The following is a 25,091-nucleotide window of genomic DNA, read 5'->3' on the forward strand; positions in this document are numbered from 1 at the left end:
ACTTTCACAGGAGTTTGAATTCCCTCCCTCTCTCCTCCAACATCTTGAAGCAAGGACCAGTCCAAGTGCAATGCCTCCGAGACCAATTGCATTATAACTTTGTCCCTTTAAAGTCTTTCTGCCTCAGAGTTCAGTAATGGGGAGAAGCTCCCCTGCCAGGTAGGCTGTATTCTGCTCTAGAAGCTGTTGCTCATGCACCTTTGAAGGTTAACCAGGAGAGGGCTGTGGCCAGGGTTCAGGATGCTTCTCCCTCCAATCGAGGTGGCTGGCAGAGTGCTGGTGCAGGCAGGACAACGCCGGCTAGGTATCGTTGCCTGCACAGTGGCAGGGATGGATATGTTGCCCATGTATCTGTGCATGTGTGCCCCCAGACACAATGCTGATAAAGCTATCCCTGCCAGGGAGAAGTAGTTAAGTGTATTCTTTTCTTCAGTCTGGATGTTAATTTATTCCGGATATGTTAAACAACATAATTAAACACACACACACACATGCTAAAAACTCTTGTTCTCTGTCAGAAGAGAGGGAACGTGTGTCAGACCCAGCCTTCAAGCTCTGTTAGTTTTAATTTGAGTTTCGGAATTACTAATCAGTTTTGCTGGAACACTGTTGCAAGAAATAGATCTTAGCATGCATGGGGCCTGGGCACAGTTTCAAATGAGTATTTGTTAAGAAGAAGCCATTCCCTTGTCGTGTTATGGTACATTACATGAGATTTATTTCCATTGTATTAAAAAATGCAAGCCCAAGGGGAATGTTCTCTTCTTATTGGCCGAGGGAGGTTTCTGAATTCTATCTGATTTTTTTTGTGGGGCTTTTAATTAAAACAATGAGATGCAAAACTCCTTATTTTTTCTAAGCTGTTGTTACAATGCCAGGAGGCCAAGAGACTTGAAGGATAGAGAAAGGGGATTACACTAAGAAAAAACATGTGTGTGGGGGACTGTATCACACCTTCAGTGTGTTTTTCACATGTGTGAACGATTCCCAACACAGATCTGAGGCTTTGGTCTTACTGGAGCCATCTGCTCTCTGTGGTGCACCAGGAACACCCTGGATCTACAGACAAGTTTGTTTTGGGAGGAAAGAGCCTTTCATCTACCCAAACTGTAGGGGGAAGCTGTGACATCCTGTGACTTAAAAGTGAAATTAAGTGACTTCAGGTTAGAAATCAACACAGTGAAGTTAGTTAATTCAATGTAGGAGTGGCTTGCCCAGGGCATGTGGTGGATCTTCCAGTGCTAATTTATGAGAAGGTACATCTTAAGTGGAAGTCGTGGGCAGGAACTGCTAGTGTTATATCAGCACTGTAGGGAGTCTGGTGGGTTGTCTGTGTAAGCTGGTTGGAAGCCACCCCCAGTGCGTATGGAGTCTTTGGAGCAGATCCCAAGGAAGGGTAAGTCTCTGCCTTCTTTACATCTCAGAGAGAGTGACCATCAAACACTTACTAATGAAAATGAAATAAAGCAACTCTAAAATGCCATGTGCACAGGAGTGATATGTGGCCAGAAGAACCCTGGGTACCTCACAACATCCTTCCTGCTCACACACCTCCATCTTCCCCTATGTCTGCAGCTCCTGTTCCATCCCTCATGCTCACTTGTGTTGCAGATGTCCCTCAATGCTAACACAGCGGCTTGCTAACAGCTTTGCTCTCTGTCTTCAGGGTAGACACAAAATTGAATGTGTAGCAGTGACAGCACTGGTTTAAGATAAACCAGTTGGGATTTGAATGGCTCTTTCCGATGCATTTCTAGCTAATAAGGGTTTTGTCACTGTGACTGCCCTCAGCTTCACAAGCACAAAACTCTTTGGGGCAGGAGGGGGTGTTTGCTTTCCCACTCACTCCTAAGGCACCACTTTTGATCAGGAAACCAAAGCAGTCCATGTCTTCCCTTCACAGAAACGGGGCACAATGTTTGCCCCTGGCTCTGGTCTGAAGTCAGAGTGGGGCTGGCAAACAACAGGGACAACGGGAAGCCTCCAGAACCTGAAGAAATTTAATAACCAGGACTTCAGCCACCTGCGAGCCTCATGTTTGAGCCAAGGAGTGCTTTTTGAGGATGCCACCTTCCCTGCTCATGTCAGCTCCATCGGTCCCAACCTGCTCCCAGAGGTTAAGCTGCGTCAAATACAGTGGAAGAGGCCAACGGTGAGTTATGCCATTTTTGGTGTTCTGTAGCCTGATGCTGAATGGGAGCACTGATAGCCAGGGGCTAAAGGCCTTCATCTTCAGGATGGAGATCTGTGCTATTCAGGGAAGTTGGTTACCCCAAGGAGACCACTGTGAGCACACCACTGGGGGATTCTTGTTGTGGGATGTGTGGAGGAAAGATAACCTCTGTAACATTAATGATTTCATTGGGTGCATTTTTAAAGGAAGCTTGTTTCCAACAATGAACCTGACTAGAACTAGTGCTCCCACTTTGATCTGCTCCTAGGGGACTTCGTGCAAACCTGAAAAGCTGTCTAATTCTATTAAAGATCTCAAATTTCTCTGATCCAAGCCACTGACTCAGCAATACCTATTTAAAGTAATTGGGGACAAGGCATGAGATGAAGTGTGTTTGTCTGCTGATTCGTAGTTGCAGTTTAGTAGACAGTTATCATCATCTGGCATACGGATGTTTAAACTGGAAGGTGGAATCACATACTCAGCTCTTTTATCCTAGGACCTGCTTTAGGGAATCTTTCCATGATCAGACTGTGCTATATAGCACTGCTATGTACCATTTGCTGCTAATGCAGCTACTGGGTTTGCCATGTACTGCTCCTTTGCTGGGTTTTGCTGAGCACATCATTGGTGCCTGGAGCCTCTGGATTCCCTAAGCTGGAGCAAACCAGTCCTTCCTGAAGGAAACCCCCAGGATAGAGAGAGTAACTGTGAGAGACAGGACAAGACAACTAGGAAAGATTTATTTAGATGGCAGATGCAAGTGGGGCAATGAGGCCACACTGAAGCCTGGCAATGTGGTGGTCATGGCATAGCAGCATCAGAGGCTGCTACCAGCATGGACATTGAAAGTCGTGGGTTCCAGAAGGGAAAGAGGCTAGCACAGGAAGCCTGCAGAGCTTGAAAATGTGGATGCTTGAATGGAAAGGTGGGAAGCCCCAACCTTGTTGTAAATGAAATGTGATGTGGTGAAACAGTACATGGAGAAGAAGTTGCAACCTGGACACCAACAGGGCTGTGGCTGAGTGTTGTGGTAAGAAGGATGGGAGCTGAGGGTTGAACTTCTCACTGCCTGTTGCTGCAGCAGGGCATGAAAGTATCAGAGAAGTTGTGTGTGCAAAGGTAAAGGCACTTTCCATCTGCGTCGGTGCTTTATCATGTGGCTTGTAAAGTGAGCTGATTCACTATGGGAGTCTCTGAAGGGAGAGGTGAGTCAAGAGCACCAGGACAACATCTGAAATACCACCTCTAACTCTGCAGTGGTTGCAGTTTCCCATCAGATGGAGACTGTTTCAGGCTATGTTTTCATCCCCAGGACCTCAGTCTATGTCCATTGAAACATGTGCAGTTTCCAACAGAGATTTTGCATGGGGTACTTCAAACATTACTAGAGGTGGGGCTGGAGGTACCAGATGCAGTAGGAGTTCTGCAGTTAACTGTTCCTTTGGTTCACCCACAGTTTTGAGTAATGGAAGAGAAGTTCTGTTTTAGACTGAACAAATTATTTTCTATAGCTTTCTGTTTTCTATTTGGCTTTCTAAAGCCAAACCGAAGGGAAATTCTCCTTGAAGAGTTATGTCAGATTTAAAAAAACTGAGGTGCTCCTTTTGAAATGTTCAGAACAAATGAACTTTTGTGCTTTTCCTTCACACAAGCAATTGAGTGGAACAGAGGAAGTCATGGAATGATCTACTGTTGCTGAATACACATTTTTGATCAATTAAGGTTTAGGCTAAAGATTTCACTCTGATTCTGACTGTAATGCATAGTACTATACAAATACAAAAAGAAACTGAATTAGGATGATCCAGACAATGTGAATTGTAGTGGTGCTGAATGTGGAATGCTTTACCTCTGCCAACGTTGCTTATATTTTTGAATGTGGTATGTGCCAGTATTTGAAGGGGGCCTACAAGGATGTTATAGAGAGACTTTTCATCAGGGACTGTAGTGATAGGACAAGGGGTAATGGGTTCAAACTTAAACAGTGGAGAATTGGGTTAGATATAAGGAAGAAGTTCTTTACTCTGAGGGTGCTGAGGCCCTGGCACAGGTTGCCCAGAGAAGCTGTGGTTGCCCCATCCCTGGCAGTGTTCAAGGCCAGGTTGGACAGGGCTTGGAGCAACCTGATCTAGTGTGAGGTGTTCCTGCCCATGGCAGGGGGTTGGAAATGATGATCTTAGGGTCCTTTCCAGCCCAAATCATTCTATGATTCTGTGTGTGAGAGGAGATAACTACGTACTCAACCAGGCCCTGCATCAGGGATATCCCACTGCTGCGCTCAATACGATTCCCATTACAAATTCAAGGATAGTTTCTAATCTTATGTTTATGCTTTAAAAAAAGACTAAAATGGGCAGAGGGTGAAGCTGCTGAAGATTTTTCTGGAGTCTTCAGGGTCGCAGGCCACTGCTGCTGCACTGCTCACCCTTTGTCTCCCCAGGACCCTGCAGCTTCCTTATGGAGGGAGGGATTGCTAAGCATAAAAAGTCCATCCGCTGCTTAACACAGACTGTGATGTTTGGGGGGGATCCAGAAGACAGGGAAAAGCTACAGGGTAGCCAGGCCAGGGTCAATGCCAGAGAAATCACTGAGTGCCTCTGATACAGTTTGTAGGAGTGTGTGTGGTGAAAGGACTGAAGTAGCCAACATGGGTTTCCTCTGCATCATCGCAGTCTGTTCACAGCATCAGGGCATGGAGTTCTTTGGTATTTATCTCATATCTGGTGTCAGGGGAAGGGAAGAATAGGATCTAAAAGAAGTCCACCAGTCTGTGGCCTTGGGTAGAAACTGCAGAAGGAGGCTGCTTTAGTATGAGCTTGAGCAAGGGATATATCCTTTTTTCTTAGCAGAGGCTCAGAAATGTGCTGCTGCACTTACCATCTAAAAAGCATTTTGGAAAATGACACATTTTGAGCCAGTGCTTGTTTGCTGGGAAAAGTGATTTGTCATTTGATTCAGTAATTTTGCTAAAGGGCTTCCTCACAGCTTTTCCTCCCTTCTTCTGTCCCTTCCTAAAGCAGATGTAACCTCCTTTCAGGAACCAAGTGATTCTGAACTGCTTCTGGTTATTATTTGTTTATTGTCATTTTATTTAATTCCCAGAAAATACCATCAGCATTAAAGAATTTTGAACCCAGGAACTGATTTAGCCAAAATGGATCCTTTTTAAGAAAAAGATCATTTTGAAGTCAGAATCTTTACAGGCAGCTAAACTGAGCTGGAATTCCTACTGCATCAACCTTGGCCTGTCTAGCTGGAGGGGAGAAAAAGACAGGTTTGGTTCAGGCAAGAAGTCAGACAATGGTTTATAGTTAACCTAAAAACTTAGCTCTTATATTACAGAAGAAGGGGTGGGAGTGGAAATATGGATTGTCACATGAGTGCTCTAACAAAGCAAGTTACGGGAAATGAGTGGCGATGAGGGACAGTGCTGTTCTGTGAAGTCTGTCACCTTGGGGCCATTCCCTGGCATGAGCCAAAGCTGCTTGCCAGCTGTTCCTGATGGAGTTCGCAGCTCCAGTGCTCCTAAGGAGCCACAGGGCCCTTGGATCCTGCTCAGTATTTCTCCTTGATGGAAATCAAAATCAATTCACCTTATTTTGAGGGTGTGCGTGCAATCAGTGTAATTGAACAGCGCTTCCAGGCTGCCATTGTGTCAGCCCTCTCCTACTCGGCTGATTGCATCTGACCTCAACTTCAGGGTTCATATCTTTCAGCCGAGGAAGCTGCAGTGCATCTTCATTTATTACCTCTATCTTTCTGCACAGGCTTTAAAGGAGGAGGGTTTATTTGCATAGTATCTCCCGGATCTATTGATTTTTAGAGAGGGCTGGTTATGTGTGTGTGTGTGGAATGCATGGATCCCAGGTTAAGGGAAAAGCAGCACTCTAATGGTCTTGCCTACTTCCCTCTTTCTCAGGCTGGGGACTCAGCTAGCAGGATTGTAGAGTTGTGGTGTGGTGACCACAGGGGAATAGTTGGTAACACCCAGCTTGTACTGTATGGTCTGAGTGGGAGGTTTCAAGACCTGTAAGGAAACTGCCTCTCAAAGGCTTGGGGTGGACAGGTCTGTCTCCCTTGTTTACCTCTGTTGTATTTACCTCCTGTGTTTGCAGTTGTCATTGTTTTTTAGCATTGAACCACACAAAGCAAACTGGTTGCAGGTAAAATCCAAGCTGGTTTCTGCTCCTTCTGGTTGCTGGACACCAGTCTGCCGCCCAATAGGACTTTGCTCTTACATGTGTGGGCTCCACATCTGTAAGGAGTCTGACAACCTCCTTCTTCCATTGTGAAAGCAAGCTGGGGAAGAGCAGGGGGTTTTAAGCAACTAAGGCATTTGTATTGACCACAGGTAGTTAGGAATTGAGCTATTCTGTTGTAAAGCAGGGAGCTGAGTTCTGGTGGTGCAAGGAAAACCCTTGAGATTAGCCCAGTTCTTCCTGTGTAAGAGAATGTCAAAGACAAATGCAATATGAGTTTACAAAAGTAAGCAGATTAGGCAGATTTCTAATTCTCCAAAGGCCTAATAAACACTAAACTGTGGATAAAGCCTCCAGCCTGGAAAGTCCTTTAGCCTCCAAGTGGTCAGAGTGGGAGGATATATATAGGAGGAGCATTAGTTTCAGCTTGCTTGGTTATTCCTCTCCCTCTCCAAGCTGTTGGAGACAAGTCATTGCAACAGGCAGATCTTTGGTGTGTGCCAGCACAATTTATCCTTTGTTCTTCTCTCCCTTGTTATTCCAACCATCTTATTTCTGTGTTAGTTATCCTGTGGAGTTTCCTTTGTTTGTGGGACATGTGTCATGGTGTGCCTGACCCCTCCTCAGTACACTGCTAGTCAGGTTCCCTCAGCCCAGGGAACTGCAATCCTGTGTTCGCTTCTTATTCCAGAGCAACGCTATCTCAGGCACATCAGTGATGCTGAATTAAGATTTGTCCAGCTGAGAACAAAGTCTGGCTTTCAGTTAATCACAGCCTTTTATTTCTCTTAATTGGCGTGTGTTAAACAGGGCTTACTGTGGCAGGATGTGCCAGAAAGGTGGAGTGGGAGCAGGAGGGAATGGTGCAAGGAAAGATGTGGTGCTGTGGCAGGAACAGAAGCCAGGCTGGAATTTTACTGTAGGGTTAAGGTGAACTGATCAGGAGAGTGCTGTGCAAAGAGTCATCTCCTGCTTCTTAATCTCTTGAGCCTGCACTTCAATCATGCTGGGCCAGTGGGGAGATCTGTGGGAAAGTGGCCATAGCCAGACCACCATACTGAGGAGCAGCCTGCAGCCAGACTGACTTCTGCTGCCTATGAAATCCCACCTTGGCTTTCTGGGTTTCCACAGGAATGTTTGACTGTGTCCTTTGCATGTGACCTACATCTACATTACTCACCTCTAGCTTCTGGGGACTTGTTCTTCCTTAAGAATTTCAAGCACTTATAAAAAGAACTTTACAGGCAAATGCATGTACAGTGCACTGTACATGTCCTTCCACCTCTCCAATTAATTCTCCATCTTGCCCTTTGGATAAACAGTACTTCTGTGGTAAGACTATTCCCCAGAGGATGAACTGGTTTGAACTTGAACTTCTCTTTTATTCTGAATGCATAATGAAATCTTCAGTGGGCCAGGGAAAGCCAGCGATGATAGCTTTGTCCTGGGGGGATGAGTTTAGGCAGTGTTTGACTTGCAGACCATACGGTTGCCTTCACTGCTGGACTCACGGGAACTCTGAGGATTAACCACGTGTCTCCTTGAGCTTCCTCTTCTTTTCCCCCTCCAGCTAAAACTGAGAAGTCTCAGGGAACATTCTGCAAAGCCTCATCACAATTTCACAGTGAAACAGGCAGCTGCTTCTGGATAAATTTATAATTAAGTCTGTGGTTTCTCTATTTGTTGGGCAATTTGAGCACTAGTAAATAGTGAGGCTGACTGTAAGGGTGGTGAGGTACTGGAATGGGTTGCCCAGGGAGGTAGGGAATGCTCCATCCCTGGCGGTGTTCAAGGCCAGGTTGGATGAAGCCTTGGGTGATATGGTTTAGTGTGAGGTGTCCCTGCCCATAGCATGGGGGTTGGAGCTAGATGATCTCAAGGTCCTTTCCAACCCTAACTATTCTATGATTCTATGTTTTGTGTAGTGGCAACTATGCGCTTAGCTGTGTTTTTCGTTAATAGATGATAGTTTCTGGTGTTTTATGACTTTGAAGGAAGAGGAGCTAACTGGAGGCTTCCTTTCCTCCCTGTTGAGGAGGCCCACATTTACAAAGCACGATTATGCCGTCTCTAAACTCTTTCAGAAACCCTCTGTGTTTAGCTCAGGCTCCCTCCACACAGCATCCTTCAAGGGAACAGGCATTCCATCACTGACTGTAGGTGTCGTGCTCTTCCAGAGCTCTTTTGAGTATCTGGTCTTGCCATACCCCACCACTGCCCCCTCCTGCCTTTTCTGCAGCTTCTGCTTCTGAACCTGTAGGAATACACCCCGCCTGGAAACAAAGCTTAATGTATTGCAGTTGAGGATTATAGCAAGAGTGTTTGCCTTCAGCTTTTGTCCCCTACGATAGCCACAATCACCTGTATGCACAGTCAAGGCATGTTGGATGGGACTGACTTCACATCTTGTCTTCTTTTTTCAGGCAAAATCGCTGGTTGTTCTTAGTGACTCAGCTCCTCCCTGTTTGTTTACTGGAGAGTTAAATGTCTTGATATCTGCTGAGGCCATCTAATGGGCTGACTTTTCAGCTGGTCTCTGTAACAGCGCACTTAAGAGCTTTATTGTCCCAGCAGAGAGCAGAGCCTCAGCCCTTTCCTTGGGAATCCGCATAACAGAACCAGCTGTCTTCCCATCAGTTTCAGACTGGTGTTTCTATATGGTGATTGCCCCTATGGCTGCTCTACATTGTAGCACATTCATCAGAGCCAGCCACCCTGCCTGGGGCAACTAAGACTTCAACAGCCTCAAAAATGACGGGGGAACAAAAATACCCATTCCTTTATGCTGGTGGTAGACCTCTTGCCACAAATCCCTGAAGTCCCAGGATAGGTGTGGACGGCTACACAAAAGCATCCATCAAGGAAGATGCCTGCCCAGGCTGCTTTCCATGGTGTCAGCGGTGCTGTGGGAGCACGATGTGTCCACCAGCCTGGAGCTGCATCCTGACAGGGAAACTTCTTAGAGGGGTTTGATCACCGTGAAGCCGTTTCAGAAACTTGACAGTGTTTGCTAATGCTGAGCTCATGCAACCGTGCGAGTCACGTTGTGCGCTGGTCTCATTTTCGTGCAGCATGTCAAATCGATCTGGGAGAAGAAATGCCAGGGCCTGCTTAAGGATGAGCTGCTGTATTATTTTTCTTACTCAGATGAGGTTTTTTTCCTCCCTTTTATCTCTTCATTTTCTTACTTGAGCAATGACTTTCCTATTTAAGGCTGATAGCTCTTTCAAAACAGCTTTACCCAGCTGGGGTGTGCCAAGGGTATCACAGGGGATGCTTAGCCCATTCCTGCTGGGCAGTCAGATATCCCAGACCAATAGCAGACACAGATGGGAGAACAGTTCACATTTCTGTGTGCTAACCAGGCTCTGGAGTGTTTCCCCCTTCACTGCCCAAGCCAGAATCAAGGAATGCAAGGAAAATTCTCCCTGAACTAAAAATGTCAGCCAGGCCTATGGGATTTTGCAGCCAGAGATTAAGCTCTTTTTCTATAGCTTCCTCACCAGTGATAAAGAGCAGCCCCAACTGATCTGTATTAGGCCTGCGTAGAAACAAAAAAGGCTCAGAGAATAAAATGTTCCTAGACCCACTACTGAGCGGAAGTACAGATCCTGCTCTGCACTGCTTGGAAACCTCTGTGTTTCCACACAGGGAGCCCCTCTCTCCCTCAGGAAAGAGCATGATTTTATAGCCAGGCTCAGAGCCCTCTTTGAAAGGTGTTGTTAGCATTAGAAAAATCCAAATGAAAGCTCAGTGCACACCCAGCCACAAGCCCCCATCCCTAGGAATAGCTGAGCAGACTAAAGAAGAGATGCCTGAGTATCTCTTCTGGTTCTGTTGGTGACAGGCAAAAAACATCAGGGTTCAAGAGGAATTGTTTTCAGATGTGGGAAAGGTAAAGCAAGCAAGGGGCTTTAAGGGGTAGTAACACACTGCTGGCACGGGAGAGTACTCATGCTGGTCTTTGCATCTTCCTTCCTCCAGGAACTGCAGAGAAATCCTCATTTGATCATAGATGGAGTTAGCAGATTTGATATCATGCAAGGAGAAATAGGTAAGGTCATCTTCCTGTTTTGGAAAAGACTGGCACACAGCAATAACCTGTGATTGATTTGCTATGTTCTGAGTGCTCAGTGGGAAGACCATGGTAGCTGCAGTAAACCATTGTCGTGGGTCAATCCAGACTCATACAAGTCCACACACAATTTATTGCAAATATTTTACAGGATTCCCAAATGCAGCAGCTCTAATCCCTGTTACTTATTTATGGCACCTGCCCTCTATGTATATAAGGACAAGGTGCAACTGAGATCAGGCAGATGCTTCAAGGACAAGGGTCACAGTTCTGGGATAAGTAGGCACAGCTCCAACATGTATCTGCACCCTTATCAGTTCCATAACCATGTTTGCCTTTGGGAGCAGCTCTGCTCCTATGTAGAAATGTCTTTCCATTTTTCATCCCACTGAGAGATTTGAAGATTTCCTAAACAGTATTCTAGATTGCAGGTCTCAACATGACCACAAAAGATAGGAGAATGAAAGTAAAAGAGAATGGCTGGGTGGCATCAGGGTTCTTAGTGGACATTGTTGGTGAATACTGCATTCAGTGCTTTCGGGGCTGGAAAAGAGATGCAAGAACATTAGTTTCTTTTAACAAACCAGTTCTTGGATGTCTCAGATGTTGAAGTCCACTCTCCTAAAGAGTTAGTTATGATTCACAGTGCTAATTGACTGTATGCACTGCATCCTTATCTCCCTTGAGGTGACTGCTGGATGCTGGCTGCCCTGGGCTCCCTGACACTGCAGAAGCATTTTCTGGGAAACGTTTTACCAAGGGATCAAGGATTTCAGAATGATTATGCTGGGATTTTTCATTTCCGGGTATGTACTCTCTGCTGTATTGGTACTGCTTGGGCTTGGCTGGTTGGGTTATACAGGGATCCAAGCAGCAGTCCCAGATCTTGACAGCTTTGGATGCTGCGGTTCTCCAGTGCTGACTCCGAGTTCAGATATTTGCAGACAATCCCAAATTTTCTGATGATTCCTTGTGCTCCAGGTGGTGCAATCACATTGCAGAGAACTGGAAAACCTCTTCTGAAAGTTATGACTCCAGAGATACCGATACCAGCTGTTCAGATACATTTGTGTACCTGTATGTTTTAAGTGGCATTCTAGTGTCTGCTGTGATTTGGACAGTTTGTTATGGCTGTCACCACACTTGTGTTGTTCATCTATTTGGGTTCATTTTCTGCTTCCCCATATATTTCCTTGCCCTTTTAGCTCATGGAAATGGCTTGAAACTACAAATCCTTGGAGACAAATCAGAGGAGCAGGCTTTTGATACTTTGAAAGGAGATTTATTTCAGAGAGAGAAGCACTCTTGAAATTCTCTGGCTGTCCCAGGCAGGTGACAGGATAGTCACTGTCAGGCTTTGCTTTCTTGTACCTGAGTGGACCAAATATCTGTGGGATTAGAAACACCTGCAGGACCATTAAGTTCCAGAAGCTAAACTGGATGTAGATGATCAGTATATACTCAACCATTCATCGTTCCCCTTCTTTCACAAATTGTTGTGTCATATGTAGTTCGGTACCAAAGAGTTCTGGCATTGAGACTTCTCTGACTCCTGAGACCTCTCGTGGAGCAGCACCAGGAGGATTATCTTGAGGCAGTCTGAATTTTGCTCTGTTCCTTTGCTCCTTGGTATACCAGATGTTTCTGTATTGGTCTATTTCCAGCACGCAGAGGTGCACTGCATGAGATAAACCAGCTAAAGGGACAACAGTCTGCTTCAAACACATTAAAAGGATGCAAGCTAGATTTTTCTTTCATGAGAGCTTTGACAAGATTAGTTAGGAGCAATCCTTAAATCTTGAGCAGTATAAATACCTTACAGTATTTGAAAATGTTTTCACTGTCATCTCATCTGCAAATCAATGCAACTCTTTCTGGCTTTCCTTGAGGAATAAACCCCTGAGAAAGCTACTCTGAATGGAAATGCTTCTCGCCAATGCTTTCAATTATTCCATCAAAGATATTTTACTGCCATCCACAGGCTAAGCCACCAGTCCTCTGCTCAGTGAAGAATCACAGATGAGCTGTATCATATGCTAATATAACAATTTGAGCGTATAACTTCTTTTCACCTTTTTGGATATGGAGCATGTTGCCTCTCAGGCTACTTCAGTCTTCCTACACAACAGTGGCTGCAAGAGTTAAAGGTGTTAAGCACTTCATCAGCTGTAGTAAAGATGAGTGATGTTTTTATCTAGGGAATAATTACACTGATGCTATTTCACCAGGGATAAAGTTAGTCCTGTGTTTGTATAGGAAACACTTTCTCTGCCACACAGAAGCTCTGATGCCTGTGAGGCAAGGTGTGCCACATGTTGCAACAGTGAGCAGCAGCAGCTCAGCCTGGTTAGAAACCAGAAGTATGCTGTAGGGACTGTGTATGGCACAGTGCATCAACTCAAAACAGCGGGGATCTGCCCTGGGTGCTAATGTCCTAATGAAATCCTTAAAGGACAGAAGTGGTCAAGATCTCTGTTTCAGGACACATCCAAATGGTCACTTCTAACACCATGCAAAAGAGCAGTTGAAACAGTTGAGGGCTTCACCTTGCTCAATTCCAGAACTGGATTTATCCAAAATCCCTGCCAAAGGGGGAAAACAATGGGATGAAATAACAACACAGTATTGTCATCTTGCAACTATCCATTTGTTTTTTCTTCTCTTCTAAGCCCAGGAAAATGAAGTCCTGGTTTAAAAGGCTCCCCACAAATGGGGAAGCAAAGAACTTCCCTCTTTGCAGCCTGCCTACACAGGGATTCTTTGTTTCATTTACTGTCATATTCTTGGCTGCAGTACTTTAAATCCTGATGGTATAAAGTGAAAAGCATTGGCCCTCTCTGAAGGCATATGCAGGATAGTGGCTTCTCCTGTACCACTCTTGCATTCCCAGAGCATCCTAGGATTTTCCATGATGTTTTTCATTCCCATTGTGGCTTTTCCTGTCTTTGTGAGCTCAGATAAGGCCACTATCTGAAAGTCTGTGGCAGTCAAGGCAAGGCAGTTCTCTTCATCCAGGGAAGAAAACTATAGTGCTGTTTTCAGAAGGCCTCCAAGCTTCATTTCCCTACCAAAGATGGCCAAAGAACCTGGAGTTTTGAAAAACATCACTCAGTGGGTTTGGACTGCATTAATCCCCATGGGCAGTTCCATATTGTTTTCCTTTTTCACCTATTGTGCTTGCACATGGCACGTCATAGGGAAGTGTGGCGGGATGTCACACCTTTTCACCATACACTTGTTGCCTGGTGTTGACTGGTGACAGCATGTTGGATGATGATAGGGCAGCTCCTTTTGGACTATCCCTTTGTCTGTCTCTCTTGTGGGCCAAGGACAGCTTGTGACAGGCTTTTCCTCAAACCCTATCCTGCCAAAATCAACCACAACCCTCCAATTACTGCTGGAGCTCAAGTTCAGAAGTCCAACTGTGCCACCTCCTGCCACAACTAATGTAGGAAATGAGAGGCTGGGGTGAGGCAGTATGTGAGTAGGATCAAACCTGCTTTTTGCTTAGCAGACTATAAACTGCTTTGCTGCTGGGCACATCTGGTCTTGTGCTTTGCTAACAGAACAGCTCATTTTGAGGTTTTTCATTGACCAAAGCTGTTAAAATCATGCTAGACTAAATCTATTGCTGGCATACTTCCACTGGAGTCCTTAGCATTACCGCAAATAAGAGCTTGGCCTCTTATGATTGCGAATCATGCTAAGCTACATTAATCTGCTAATGACTCTGGAAATGGCTTCTTTAGTTCATCCCAAAACATCTTTTTCCCTACCTTCTCCCTTAAAAGGTTTCATCAGCTGGATCAGCTGGAGAAACACCTGCTCTGTCCACATGCTGGAGAGACCGCCTGCATCCTCCTCATCTATCAAGGAGATGGATAACACCTCAAAACAGTCCTTAGTCAGCACATAGTCCCTGTCTATGACAGTACCTCAGAGTCTTATCTGAAACACAGAGGGAAGAAACACTAGAGACTGGATCTTGACAGAGGCTCTTCGGCCAAGAGCTGTGCTGCAGGGGAAAATTCAAGTGCAGCTAAAGAATAAGACTCACTGAACCATTTGCATGATTGTTCTTTATCTTCTTGAATGCTTCCTATTGCCCAAGAATATTTGCATATTTCCCCTGTTTAATATTTCCTTCCACTGTTTACAGAACTATTCATATTCCCAAATGACTTCCCTTACCACTGGGAAATCCAGCCACTTGGGAGCTTGTTTAACAATTAGCCTGAAGCATTTCAGGAGAGAACTTGCACATATCCATGTTTTAGATTAATTCCTGTGCTATTTCAGGAGGCTGTTGCTTGGCATGAGTATTAGCTCTTGAAAGGGGCTCATTTGTACTCTCTCTTCTTTTTTTCTTGTCTTAATTTCCAGTTCTGGCAATATGGAGACTGGGTGGATGTAGTGATAGATGACCGGCTGCCATTCCTAAATGGAAGATACCTGTCTGTACACCCTCGAACATCAAATGAATTCTGGCCATCCTTGCTGGAAAAAGCATATGCCAAGTAACTATATCTGGTCTATTCTTCTGCCCAGTGCTGAATGCTCTCTACATGTGGTTTCACCCTTTGCTTTACACTAAGCATACAGGGAGGAGCTCAGGCTAGCAGCTGTGATTGTCGTGCTGTGCTTATGCAAGGAACTGTGGCTGCACGCATACACCATGCCAACATAACCTGGAGTTGTTGGTCTCTGGCTGAAGACCTAAATGCACCCAGTCCAACTCTGGGATGCTAATGCCTGGGAAGTAAAATGAACCGGGCAATGGCTGGTGACACAAAATGGACTGGGCATCTCCTCCTTACTTCAAGCAGACTTTGCCAGTTTTCCTTTCCGTATTTTCCTCTGTTTAAAACTGTGAACTCTAAGCTGGAATTACCTCTGTTTACAGTGATTAATCAGAGATCCTGCAGACAGTTGGAGCAGGCAATGAGAGGATGAATGGCTGAAGAACATGTCCAGGCACAACACATGCACTCTATTGAGTCTCCGGTCAGCTCTCATTTCACACAGAGGGCTCTGACTCTTGTCTGAGGTCCCCAAAGTACGCAGGGTTAATGATAACTAATAAAGAGATAATCACTCTTTTAAACCCTCTGAGGTGTAAAGGGATCAGAGTGTGCTCCCTTAGCACCTGTAACTTTGCCCATTATTAAACACGCTGAAGAGACATTCATGTATTAGGGGTAGTATAAAGGGCTAGAACTTGGTACACCCACCCTAGTTCAAGCTGGTGTAACATTTGCAATGCAGGAAATAGGAGCTGAAGGAGAGAACTAATTGTTTTGGCAGATTTGGTCGGGAATAAGCAAGTGTTAAAGCAGCATTTGGGCGTCTCAGGAATACGATACATTTTGCCCAGAGTTATCTCAGAAAAGTTGACTCAGGATTCAGCATCAATTTGCTGCGTAAGATTTTAATTACAAAGCAAACCAAACCTCTATTAAATTAAAGTTGCAAGCGATGCTCTTTATGAGATTCCCATTTGAGAAGTTATTCCCCGGTGCCCATGACAAATTCTTTTCATCAGTGTAGGACAAGGACAGCCCTTCAAAATACAATTAGCTGCAGACTTCATTTGATTACATTCATTAAATACAGTGCGTATGGTGGGGTTTAACAGCATGCTCTACCTGCTCTAAGTACAGCATGTTCCAGCTTATTTGCTGGCTCAATAAAAAGCACATGATAAGAACAACAAGGACTGTGGTGGCAATATTAAATTATTATCCTATTATTGCACTCTAGCAGAGTGAATTCAGAACAGTGCTGAAACCTCATTTATGTCTTGCCTTGGGAGCATGGGCAAATACCTTCACCTCTCTCTTCTTCCTCTTTTGTATCTGCAAAGGGATACTGGCCATTTTTGTGGAGAATCATGACAAAATGCAACATAGAAACTAACAATTCAGCTCCGTTTGATCTGAAATATCCATATGAACTATTCAACCCTTGGCTCCCTTCCTGATCAGAAGAAGGAAACTGGATACTTCATGATGAGATGCAGTTCATATCCCTAAAATGTCTGCATTGGCATGAGATGCACCTGAACTATTTTCCTCTGTCTGTAAATGGCTCCAGACAGCTGTGTCACATGTAGGTGAATACACAGGAAATACAGAGGAAACACATAGGAAAAAGGCCCTCTGCCTCATTAATTCCATAATATTCCATTAATGCCATGTATTTCAATCATGTTTCATTAACTGGTACCAGTGTCTACATACTCCATGCTCATCACCTTGATGTGCATGTCCATTTTGAAAGCCATCACTGTGCATTGCATATCAAAACAGAGTGTGAGGACTAAATTCTTGGGGTCTGGTTTGTTTCAGGTTGCAGGGCTCCTACCAGCACTTGCATGGAGGCTACCCTTCTGATGCTTTAGTAGACTTCACAGGTGGAGTCCAAGTACAGTTTTCCTTGAAGGATCCTCCTCCTGATCTGCATGAGATACTGAAGGCAGCTGACAAATCTCATTGTCTGATGGGGTGTAGCACCTCAGGCCAGGTGAGTCACAGGGCCAGTAGCATCCATTTCCTGGCTTACTATTTGCATAAAGGCTGTTCTTTTTACTGAAAAAGGAAGTCCAGAATCACTCTGTGCAATAGTTACAGTCTATGGATGCCTGAAGAGACCTTGGCAGCAGAAAGTAGATGCAGTTATGCAGTAAGGAATATGAAGCCTTTTGGTAGATGTGTAGATGGATTGCTCTGTCAGATGGGGTCTGTGGCTCCTCTCCTGGCTAATCCCACTGCAATAGTGTGGTATCTTCTTGCAGTGGGACTGATTTTGACCTTCTAGCCTTGTGATTAGTTCTAGCAAAGCCAAAATGCACCTCTCTTCTGTGAGAGGATGCTATTATCATCTTGTGATTTGCAGGCTACAGGTTAGGGTTAGGTTACTGCTGGGAAGCTGCAAAAGGCTTTGTGATGCTCAGCAAGTGTCTTGCTAAAAGGTTGCCAAGGCTTCCCTTTACAGCATGTAAGGGAAGACTGCAAAGTGTGATATATGGCACATGTAGTGCCTGCCTGCTTCATCAGGACATGAAGCTTGTCTTCCAAACAAGCCAAGGATTAGCCCCTCAACTCAGGTGGCTGATACTGGGCTGTGAGTGGCAGAGAAATCCTGCCAGTGACCCAGTCCAGGTTATTCTGCAGTTGCAGCAGCTCTGGTCCATTGAAGAACTTGGAAATACGTGAGGACCTGTAGTGTTGTTAAATTTACTGATCTGCTTATGGCTGCAGTGGGAACAACAGTCACGTTCCTCTGGAGCCAGAGTGTCTGAGATGCTGCTGTAGTCAAAAGCAAGTCTTGTTTTCTCTCCCATGCCAAGGGACAGTTGTGAGAGTTGATGGCCATACACCCGCAGTGTGACAGAGAGCTAAAGCTGTGCTTTCTCTCTTCTGCAGCTGATGAGGAATATAGAGCTGAAGAATGGGATTGTACAGGGTCATGCCTACACTGTCACTGGAGCTGAGAAGGTAAGATCAAGGACTTGTTCTTGTATTGGTGATCCACTACAGGGCAGTCACATTGCTGCTTTGTTCAGTCATTTTAATTAGCTTCACACTTAGGAAGGGTTGTTGAAAGCACATAACTCAAATTCCAGGAGATGGAAGGATTCTGGCACAATGGGAATAGGGAGAAAATCTATTTTTTTCTGATGCAACTCTAATTCACTTTTGGTTTAGGACACTTCAACAGCAAATACAGCCATTTCCGGGGATTTACATTCCATGCTGACTCTTAAAATATTCACTTTTCCTTTTCAAATGGGAATAGAATCACTGGCTGAAACTGTGGAATTTGTCATATAATGCAGATCTACGTTTGTTCAGCTCAATCACAAGCTGCCAAAAATCACTGTGTGCAAAGTAAATAACTCACTGGTTCAGGAACAGCATTTCTCCATCTTTTAAAGCTGTTCTACTCATGCACAACTTCTCCTGGCTAGGTATTAATATTGCTGATCTGAAAACAGGGCCCATTTATCACACAGATCAAAAGAAATGGGAGATTTTTTTACAGCCAGAAGTCAGAACATGGCTTACCCCAGTAAGCTGTAGTGCACACAGGGAGAGTTAACAGTGAGCATGGCCAAGAAGGAAACCAAACAGTGGCTATGCTATCAAGCAAGATAGTTAAAGCATATTTTAATCTCAGAATTTACACTACTTTGGAAAGGGGACATTGTTTTCCCTAAGCTATTTTCTCCCTTCTTCCCTTCTCTTTCATGATTTTCTGTATAAGCTTGGTTTTGGTTCATAGCCCCATACGCCATGGCATGCTGGGTGCCATCATCAGTCAGTGTGCTTCTTGTTGGAGGACACTTGCTTGTAGCCAAGAGGCTCCAAAATGGAAGGATGAGGGTTGCTGAGCTACAGAGAAAGCCCCAGCTGGTTCTCCCCAACACGGGGGTGGAAGGATCCTGAATGCTATTGGAGAGGAAGCAGGCTGTTTTGGCATGTTGCTGCTCATGATGTGTGCAGAGAGGAGAAACAGTCTCTGCCCATTTGCCAAGGCATCCATGCAGGTATCCTGTGTGGGATGACTTGAGGCTGTCCATGGGCTAGACCTTTGCTTGGGAAGAGACTTCCATGGCATTTGTTTCCAACACTGTCTGTGTGCATAAGAGCTGGAAACAAAAAGTTTGCTTCTCCTTTCCACTTTGGTGAAAGTGAGTTGCTTCTGGCTTAAACCAGTAACAGCAAGATGAGAAAAGCACTGGAACTGCAGGTGTTGGAAACCACAGTGCTGTAGATATAGAGACACAGATTCTGTTTATCATCATCATTGCCTCATGCTCACTGTTGACATTCACTTCAGGCAGTCTGGTGACCTCATTCCTCAGGGTTTCTGCCTTTGCTGACTCTCAGCATTAGACATGCAGAATTAGGCACTGGAATTTCCCAAGGCCACTGAAGTCATGCAGTGTGGCAGGAATGTTGCTGCTTCCCTGTGTGTCAGCTCCTCACTGTCTTCAGGAAAGCAAATTGGGCACAGTTTTCTCCCACGTCATTCCTTTACGCTGCAGCATAAGGCACTGATTTTTAGCTGCAGCCAAATGAAATCAGAAGTTAAACCAGGTCTTAGGTATGGAAGAAGATCCTTTTCATTACCCAACTCATCACTGAATGTCACAACTGTGAAAAGCTGCAACTGAGTTTATTTTTCTTTCTTTATAGATACGCTACAAGAATAGCTGGATACATATCATCAGGATCTGGAATCCATGGGGCCACGGGGAGTGGAAGGGGGCTTGGAGTGATAAGTATGGTCTTAAAGCTTTAATCTCATAAGAAGAACGACTTCTTATAGGCTTATTGTAGAAGACCTCTGCATTGCACCCATTGTAATGAAAAGGACATTTCTAAATCAGTATTATAAGTGTTCTTCCCATCTGCAAAAGCAACTGCCTACAGAAATCCAATGTGGGAAAAACTAATGCAGCATTGATTTTATGTGCTCATCACGAGGCCTAGCTCAGGCATCCCTTTTTGTCTATGTGTACATATTTCCCAGTGGGTAAATCCGGATAAGTCATGGATGAAAGAGTTGTTATTACCTGGAGTAATCTTTGGCCACTTCCCTAGACACTGATTGGCTGCTTCTATTGAATTCTCCTGCAGCAATCATGCATCTTCCTTCTTGCTCCTTCTCCCCCTTCCTATGAGTCTGAATGTAGGAAAAGGATGGTTAGAAGGGTCGATGAGAGTAGGACAGTATTTTTATGCAGTATTGAACACAGAGAGACAAAAAGGGTCATTGGTTATTGCAAAGGTAAAGTGCTGCTGTATGGCTTGAACTGATAATTTGGATCCTGCACACAGCTTTGGAGATGCAAAGACCATTTTACTGCGTTGTATATAACCTCACTGCACTTTTCTGAGGAAAGGAATGATGCAGAGGAAGATTGCAACAGTGTTTTATAAATAAATAGATATTAGTTTTCCTGGTGGAATTGCATCAGTGGTTGCCTGACTAGAGAGATGTTCATGTGTCACTCTCATGCGATTTAATAGCATCCTGCCTCTCCCTGTTGCTAGGATCACTTTTCTCTGCTGAGAAAAGTCAGGCTAGCGTGTTGTGTCTGCATGGGTTGGTGGGTGGTGCAGACATGCTTAGGGCTGGGATAATAGCTATCTGCTCAGACAGAATCCTCCCATTCTTTGGAAGGGTGAGCTATAATCCTAACAGTAATTGAAATGTCAGTAAAGTGCCTTCACAGGTAAACTGCATAAATCAATACATTATTGATTCGTGCTCTGTTTATTTATCTTAAACTCTGCAGAAAGTACAATTATCTCTTAATTATAAACATGCTGCTTGGAAACAACCCATTTGACTGGTTAATGTGCCCTCTACGTATCAATGTAATATCAGCATTTCACAGCGCTTTGCCTTGGTACCTACTAAGCTCTCCAGCATATGGACAGGTGACTGGGGCTTGGAAGGCAGAGGCAGGGTTCCCCATCCTACGGTGGGCAACTCAGGCACAGCAAAGGTACAGAGCTATTTGCTGGCTTTGGTTATGAAGGTACCATGTGCAGTCCCATTCCTGATGTGTAGTTTGCTCACCCCTCCTCATTTCTCATGATTCGATGGACTGGTTAGAGGAATGGGCTGGCCAGAGGGATGGAGAGTTGTGCCTCACATCTGCTCGTTGATCTCTTCTTGTTTGCAGCTCTCCTCAGTGGGACCATGTTGAGTCTAAATACAGAGAAGCTCTCCTCAGAAACAAGGATGATGGAGAATTTTGGTATGTCCCCATTGCTCCTTCTCTCTACCAGGTTTTCTGTTTGCATTCATGATGAAAGCAGAGTCACTTGGGCAGTTGTCCTGACCTGATGGTTTCAGAGGAAACAAGACCTGGAGAAATGGAGCTGGCCAGGTTTAAACACCAGGCTGGTGGGAAAGATATAGAAAAAGGAAAAGTGAGAGAAGTAAAAAATCCAGCTCTCTGAGACTTGGTCATTTTGTCACATTGTCCTTCCCTATAAAACACTGAGCTTGAGCTGTGCTCAGCTCTGGGGGCAATAGCACAAGAGGGACGTGGAACTGCTTGAGTGAGTCCACAGGAGACCACAAAGATGATCAGAGGATTGGAGCACCTCTCCCCTGAAGGCAGTCTGAGAGAGCTCCTGCAGAAGAGGACTCGGGGAAGACCTCATAACAGTCTTCCAATACCTAAAGGGGCTACAAGAAATCTGGAGAGGGGCCTTTTATAGGGACGTGTAGGGACAGGACAAGGGGAATGGCTTTAAACTGACAGAGGGGAGATTGAGATGAGACATTAGGAAGAAATTCTTCCTTGTGAAGGTGCTGAGGCACTGGCACAGGGTGCCCAGAGAAGCTGTGGCTGCCCCATCCCTGCAGTGTTCAAGGCCAGGTTGGATGGGCCTTGGAACAACCTGGTCTGGTGGAAGATGTCCCTGCAGGGGGTTGGAACTGGATGAGCTTTAAGGTCCCTTCTAACCAAAACCCCTCTGTGATTCTATAAACCTTAGGGTGTGTGCACTTGGCTGCTTGTGGATTTTTACTGCCTCCAATACTCTCAGATCCAGTTACCATCCTTTAGAAGAGCTATTACAGTTCAGAAAGTGCACACTTGCTCTGTGAGGCTCTGAGGACAGCAAGGGAACAGTTGGCTGATCTGACACTGGACGCTTGAGCAAAGCATGAGTGCAGGGCAGGACACTGGAGGGACAAAGCAAAGTGCAGTGGCAGGGATGTGCTGGAGACAGCAGGGCTGCACCTAGGTACTACTGAACATGCCCTGTAATTTCCCTGGGGATTCAGGTGCAGTTAAAGGCATTGAGAGCTGACTTCTGTGAAGTATTAGCGAGCTCAGCTATAGCCTGTAGTGCTCTCTGTAATCCTCTTCTAAAGGTGTGGAGGGTGAACATGAATGTCAGACCAATGTCTTGGACTGAAAGGTGACATTTTAATCCTTCTCTGCAGGATGTCCTGTGAGAGCTTCCAGGAGCAGTTTTCCTGGCTGTATATATGTAACAGCACTCCAACATTTCTGGACTTTGGAGATCAGCACTGCGCACCGTGGTCTGTGGAGAGGCACATCAACCTGTGGAGACCAGTCCTTGCCACTGGCAGGAGTAACTATTCTCCAGGTAATGAACACTCATTGCAGTCACCCAGTCCTCTCCTCCTCTCCACTGGTGCTTGCACTAAAACATGCACTTTGAGCACTGAATTGCAGAAATATTGATTGCCAGTTGCTAATGCCTGCCCTTTCCCATTACAGCACCTATCAGCTAAAGAGGCAGAAACAGAGCAGTGGCACTGGCTGCTGAGTTAAAACAGGAGAATTGTGATTTAGAAGCCCTGAACTCCTTACATCAAAATGTGCTTGTCGCCTTTCAGCCAGTTGCAATAGCTGTTACTGGGGATCTCACCTGAAAGTCTGGTCTGGCAAAGCTGATTTTACAGAGCAGGAAATACTCTGAAATTAAATGGATATGAAAGGAAAGCATTGTGATACAAAGCTCTATTTTCAAATAGAGAAAGGCCTTTGAGCAGATAAGATCTCTGGTTTTACTGCCTGGGCAAGGACTCTTCTGGCAATGCAAGTTCTGATTTGGCTTATAGGTTTCAGTCTCTTCCTTGTAACTTTGATCGCTATGTCTCAAGGGGTGATAACAAAACAACGTCTGTGATGCTGCACACCATAGGCACTGGGACTCAGCAAGGAGATGCAGGGGCTGAAGCTGAGAGCATGTGGGCAGAACTATTTTCCTTGGAGCTGTTTTCCACCAGCTGTCTACTAAAGTTCCTGTCCAAACAAGTGGGCTAAATTTCAGCTTTCAAGGCCACACAACACAGCTACATGGCTTAAAGTCTAGACTGGTTTAAGCAGATGCTGCCATCTCACTTCTTTTTTTTCCCCATTTTGGGCATTTTCCTGCTTTCTCATCAGGAATACTCCCTGTTAACAGGAAGGAAGGAAAGGATAGCTGTGGACCATTTTGTCTCTTTCTTTTACTGATAATGCTCTCCAAGCCACAGCCCTTTTCAGTTCAGCCACTGGGTTAGGCAGCTGATTAAGAATCACTGTTTGTGCCTCAGGGAAAGTGTGCCATGTAGGTGAAGCAGATGTAATGGGGTGAGAAATCTGCATGACTTTTATGGCTTTACCAGAGATTTCTAGAATGATTAATGTGCAATTAATTTAACTCCAAATGCCTCAGCTCCTGGTAATGGAGAGACTACAGTGCTCTCAAAGGATCTTGGGGCAGTAACAACCTGTTCCTCTGGGTTCCTAGCAAGATCTTATACAATAGGCTACTAATGGGACACCTTATGTGGCTACTATTAATCTCTCAACACTTTCTCAGCAGGTGCAGTTTCAATGAACCCTCAGTATTTTTTCAAAGTGATGGATTATGAACCAAAAACTTACAACGTGGTAATTTCACTCATGCAAAAACATGCTGAGAATGCACAAGATGCAAAAAACCTGAACATTGGCTTTTTGATCACCATGGTAAGCACAATCGGGTATCACGGAATCACACAGAATGGTCTGGGTTGAAAGGGACCTTAAAGCTCATCCAGTTCCAACCCCCTGCCATTGGCAGGGACACCTTCCACTAGAGCAGGTTGCTCCAAACCCCATCCAACCTGGCCTTGAACACTGCCAGGGATGGGGCAGCCAAAGCTTCTCTGGGCACCCTGTGCCAGCGCCTCAGCATCCTCACAGGGAAGAATTTCTTCCTAATGTCTCATGTAAATCTATCTTTTTTCAGTTTAAAGCCATTCCCCCTTCTTCTATCACTGCATGTCCTTGTTTTCTGTGTGGTTTATTATACCTGTACAGGGAAATTAAAGACTGATTTGTGTTTCAAGCTTCAAAAAGAGAGCAGACATTATTTGCAATAAATTTCTGGATGCCTTCTATCGTAGAACATCACAGGAAAAGTAGAGTAAGGCAGGCTTAGTTTGCTTTATTTGTGTATTAAGAGATGTAAGGTTGAACATTTAGTTCTGTAGCATCCCAGAATAGCTCTGGGGAAATCAGGGAGTCCCTAAGTTCCCTAGGCACTAGGGTACTAGTCCCTAGGTATAAGACATGCCAGGACAATGTTCCCTGTGCCCAGCAGTACTGGTGACATACGTTGCTGGCCCAGAGCAAAGCATGGCAGCCAGTATTAACCACAGAATGTGAGCAATACTCCAGGTCTAATAGGGAAGCAAATGTCTTCTTGCTCCCCAAAATGGGCCTGTTTTACTCAACTCCTCCTTTCCTATTACAGAAAAACCATGAAAAACCCATTTACAGATTAGGCTTTGCTCAAGACCAGTGTGGAGGTAACCCACTCGGATACCTGGGACCTTCACTACAATATCCTTGAGGTTTTTTCCTCGTGAATATCCAGGGAGGTGTCATTCCAAGGGCAGTTGTCAGAGCATTACCAGCCATACAGAAAATGCAACTGCTAGTGTGGATTGATGCCAGCCTTTTCCAAAGTGTTTTTGTTGCTGGCTGAGGAGCGTGGGAGGGAGTTGTTCTTAGCCTGAAGAATAAAAGGAAGCAGAGATTGCTATGACCTGAACTTCACATTCTCCTGATCACTGGAGAGGTTTTCCCTAGTCACAGACTTTGAATAAT

General features: G+C 45.0%; 1 protein-coding gene across 1 annotated transcript in view; it reads left to right on the plus strand.

Moving 5' to 3' along the window:
• Positions 1-1,365: 1,365 nt before the first annotated feature.
• LOC101881376 (calpain-13) overlaps positions 1,366-25,091 on the plus strand; it is a 42,316-nt gene continuing 18,590 nt past the window's right edge. Inside the window, exons 1-11 of the mRNA XM_034060780.1 lie at positions 1,366-1,396; positions 1,854-2,152; positions 10,360-10,429; positions 11,138-11,256; positions 14,834-14,967; positions 16,798-16,972; positions 17,875-17,946; positions 19,651-19,736; positions 21,150-21,224; positions 22,427-22,593; positions 23,821-23,966. Coding sequence (XP_033916671.1) covers positions 1,366-1,396; positions 1,854-2,152; positions 10,360-10,429; positions 11,138-11,256; positions 14,834-14,967; positions 16,798-16,972; positions 17,875-17,946; positions 19,651-19,736; positions 21,150-21,224; positions 22,427-22,593; positions 23,821-23,966 — 1,374 coding nt within the window. The remainder of the gene's footprint in view (positions 1,397-1,853; positions 2,153-10,359; positions 10,430-11,137; positions 11,257-14,833; positions 14,968-16,797; positions 16,973-17,874; positions 17,947-19,650; positions 19,737-21,149; positions 21,225-22,426; positions 22,594-23,820; positions 23,967-25,091) is intronic.

The sequence above is a fragment of the Melopsittacus undulatus genome, chromosome 3 (genome assembly GCF_012275295.1).
Source record: "Melopsittacus undulatus isolate bMelUnd1 chromosome 3, bMelUnd1.mat.Z, whole genome shotgun sequence".
In the NCBI taxonomy this organism is placed as follows: Eukaryota; Metazoa; Chordata; class Aves; order Psittaciformes; family Psittaculidae; genus Melopsittacus; species Melopsittacus undulatus.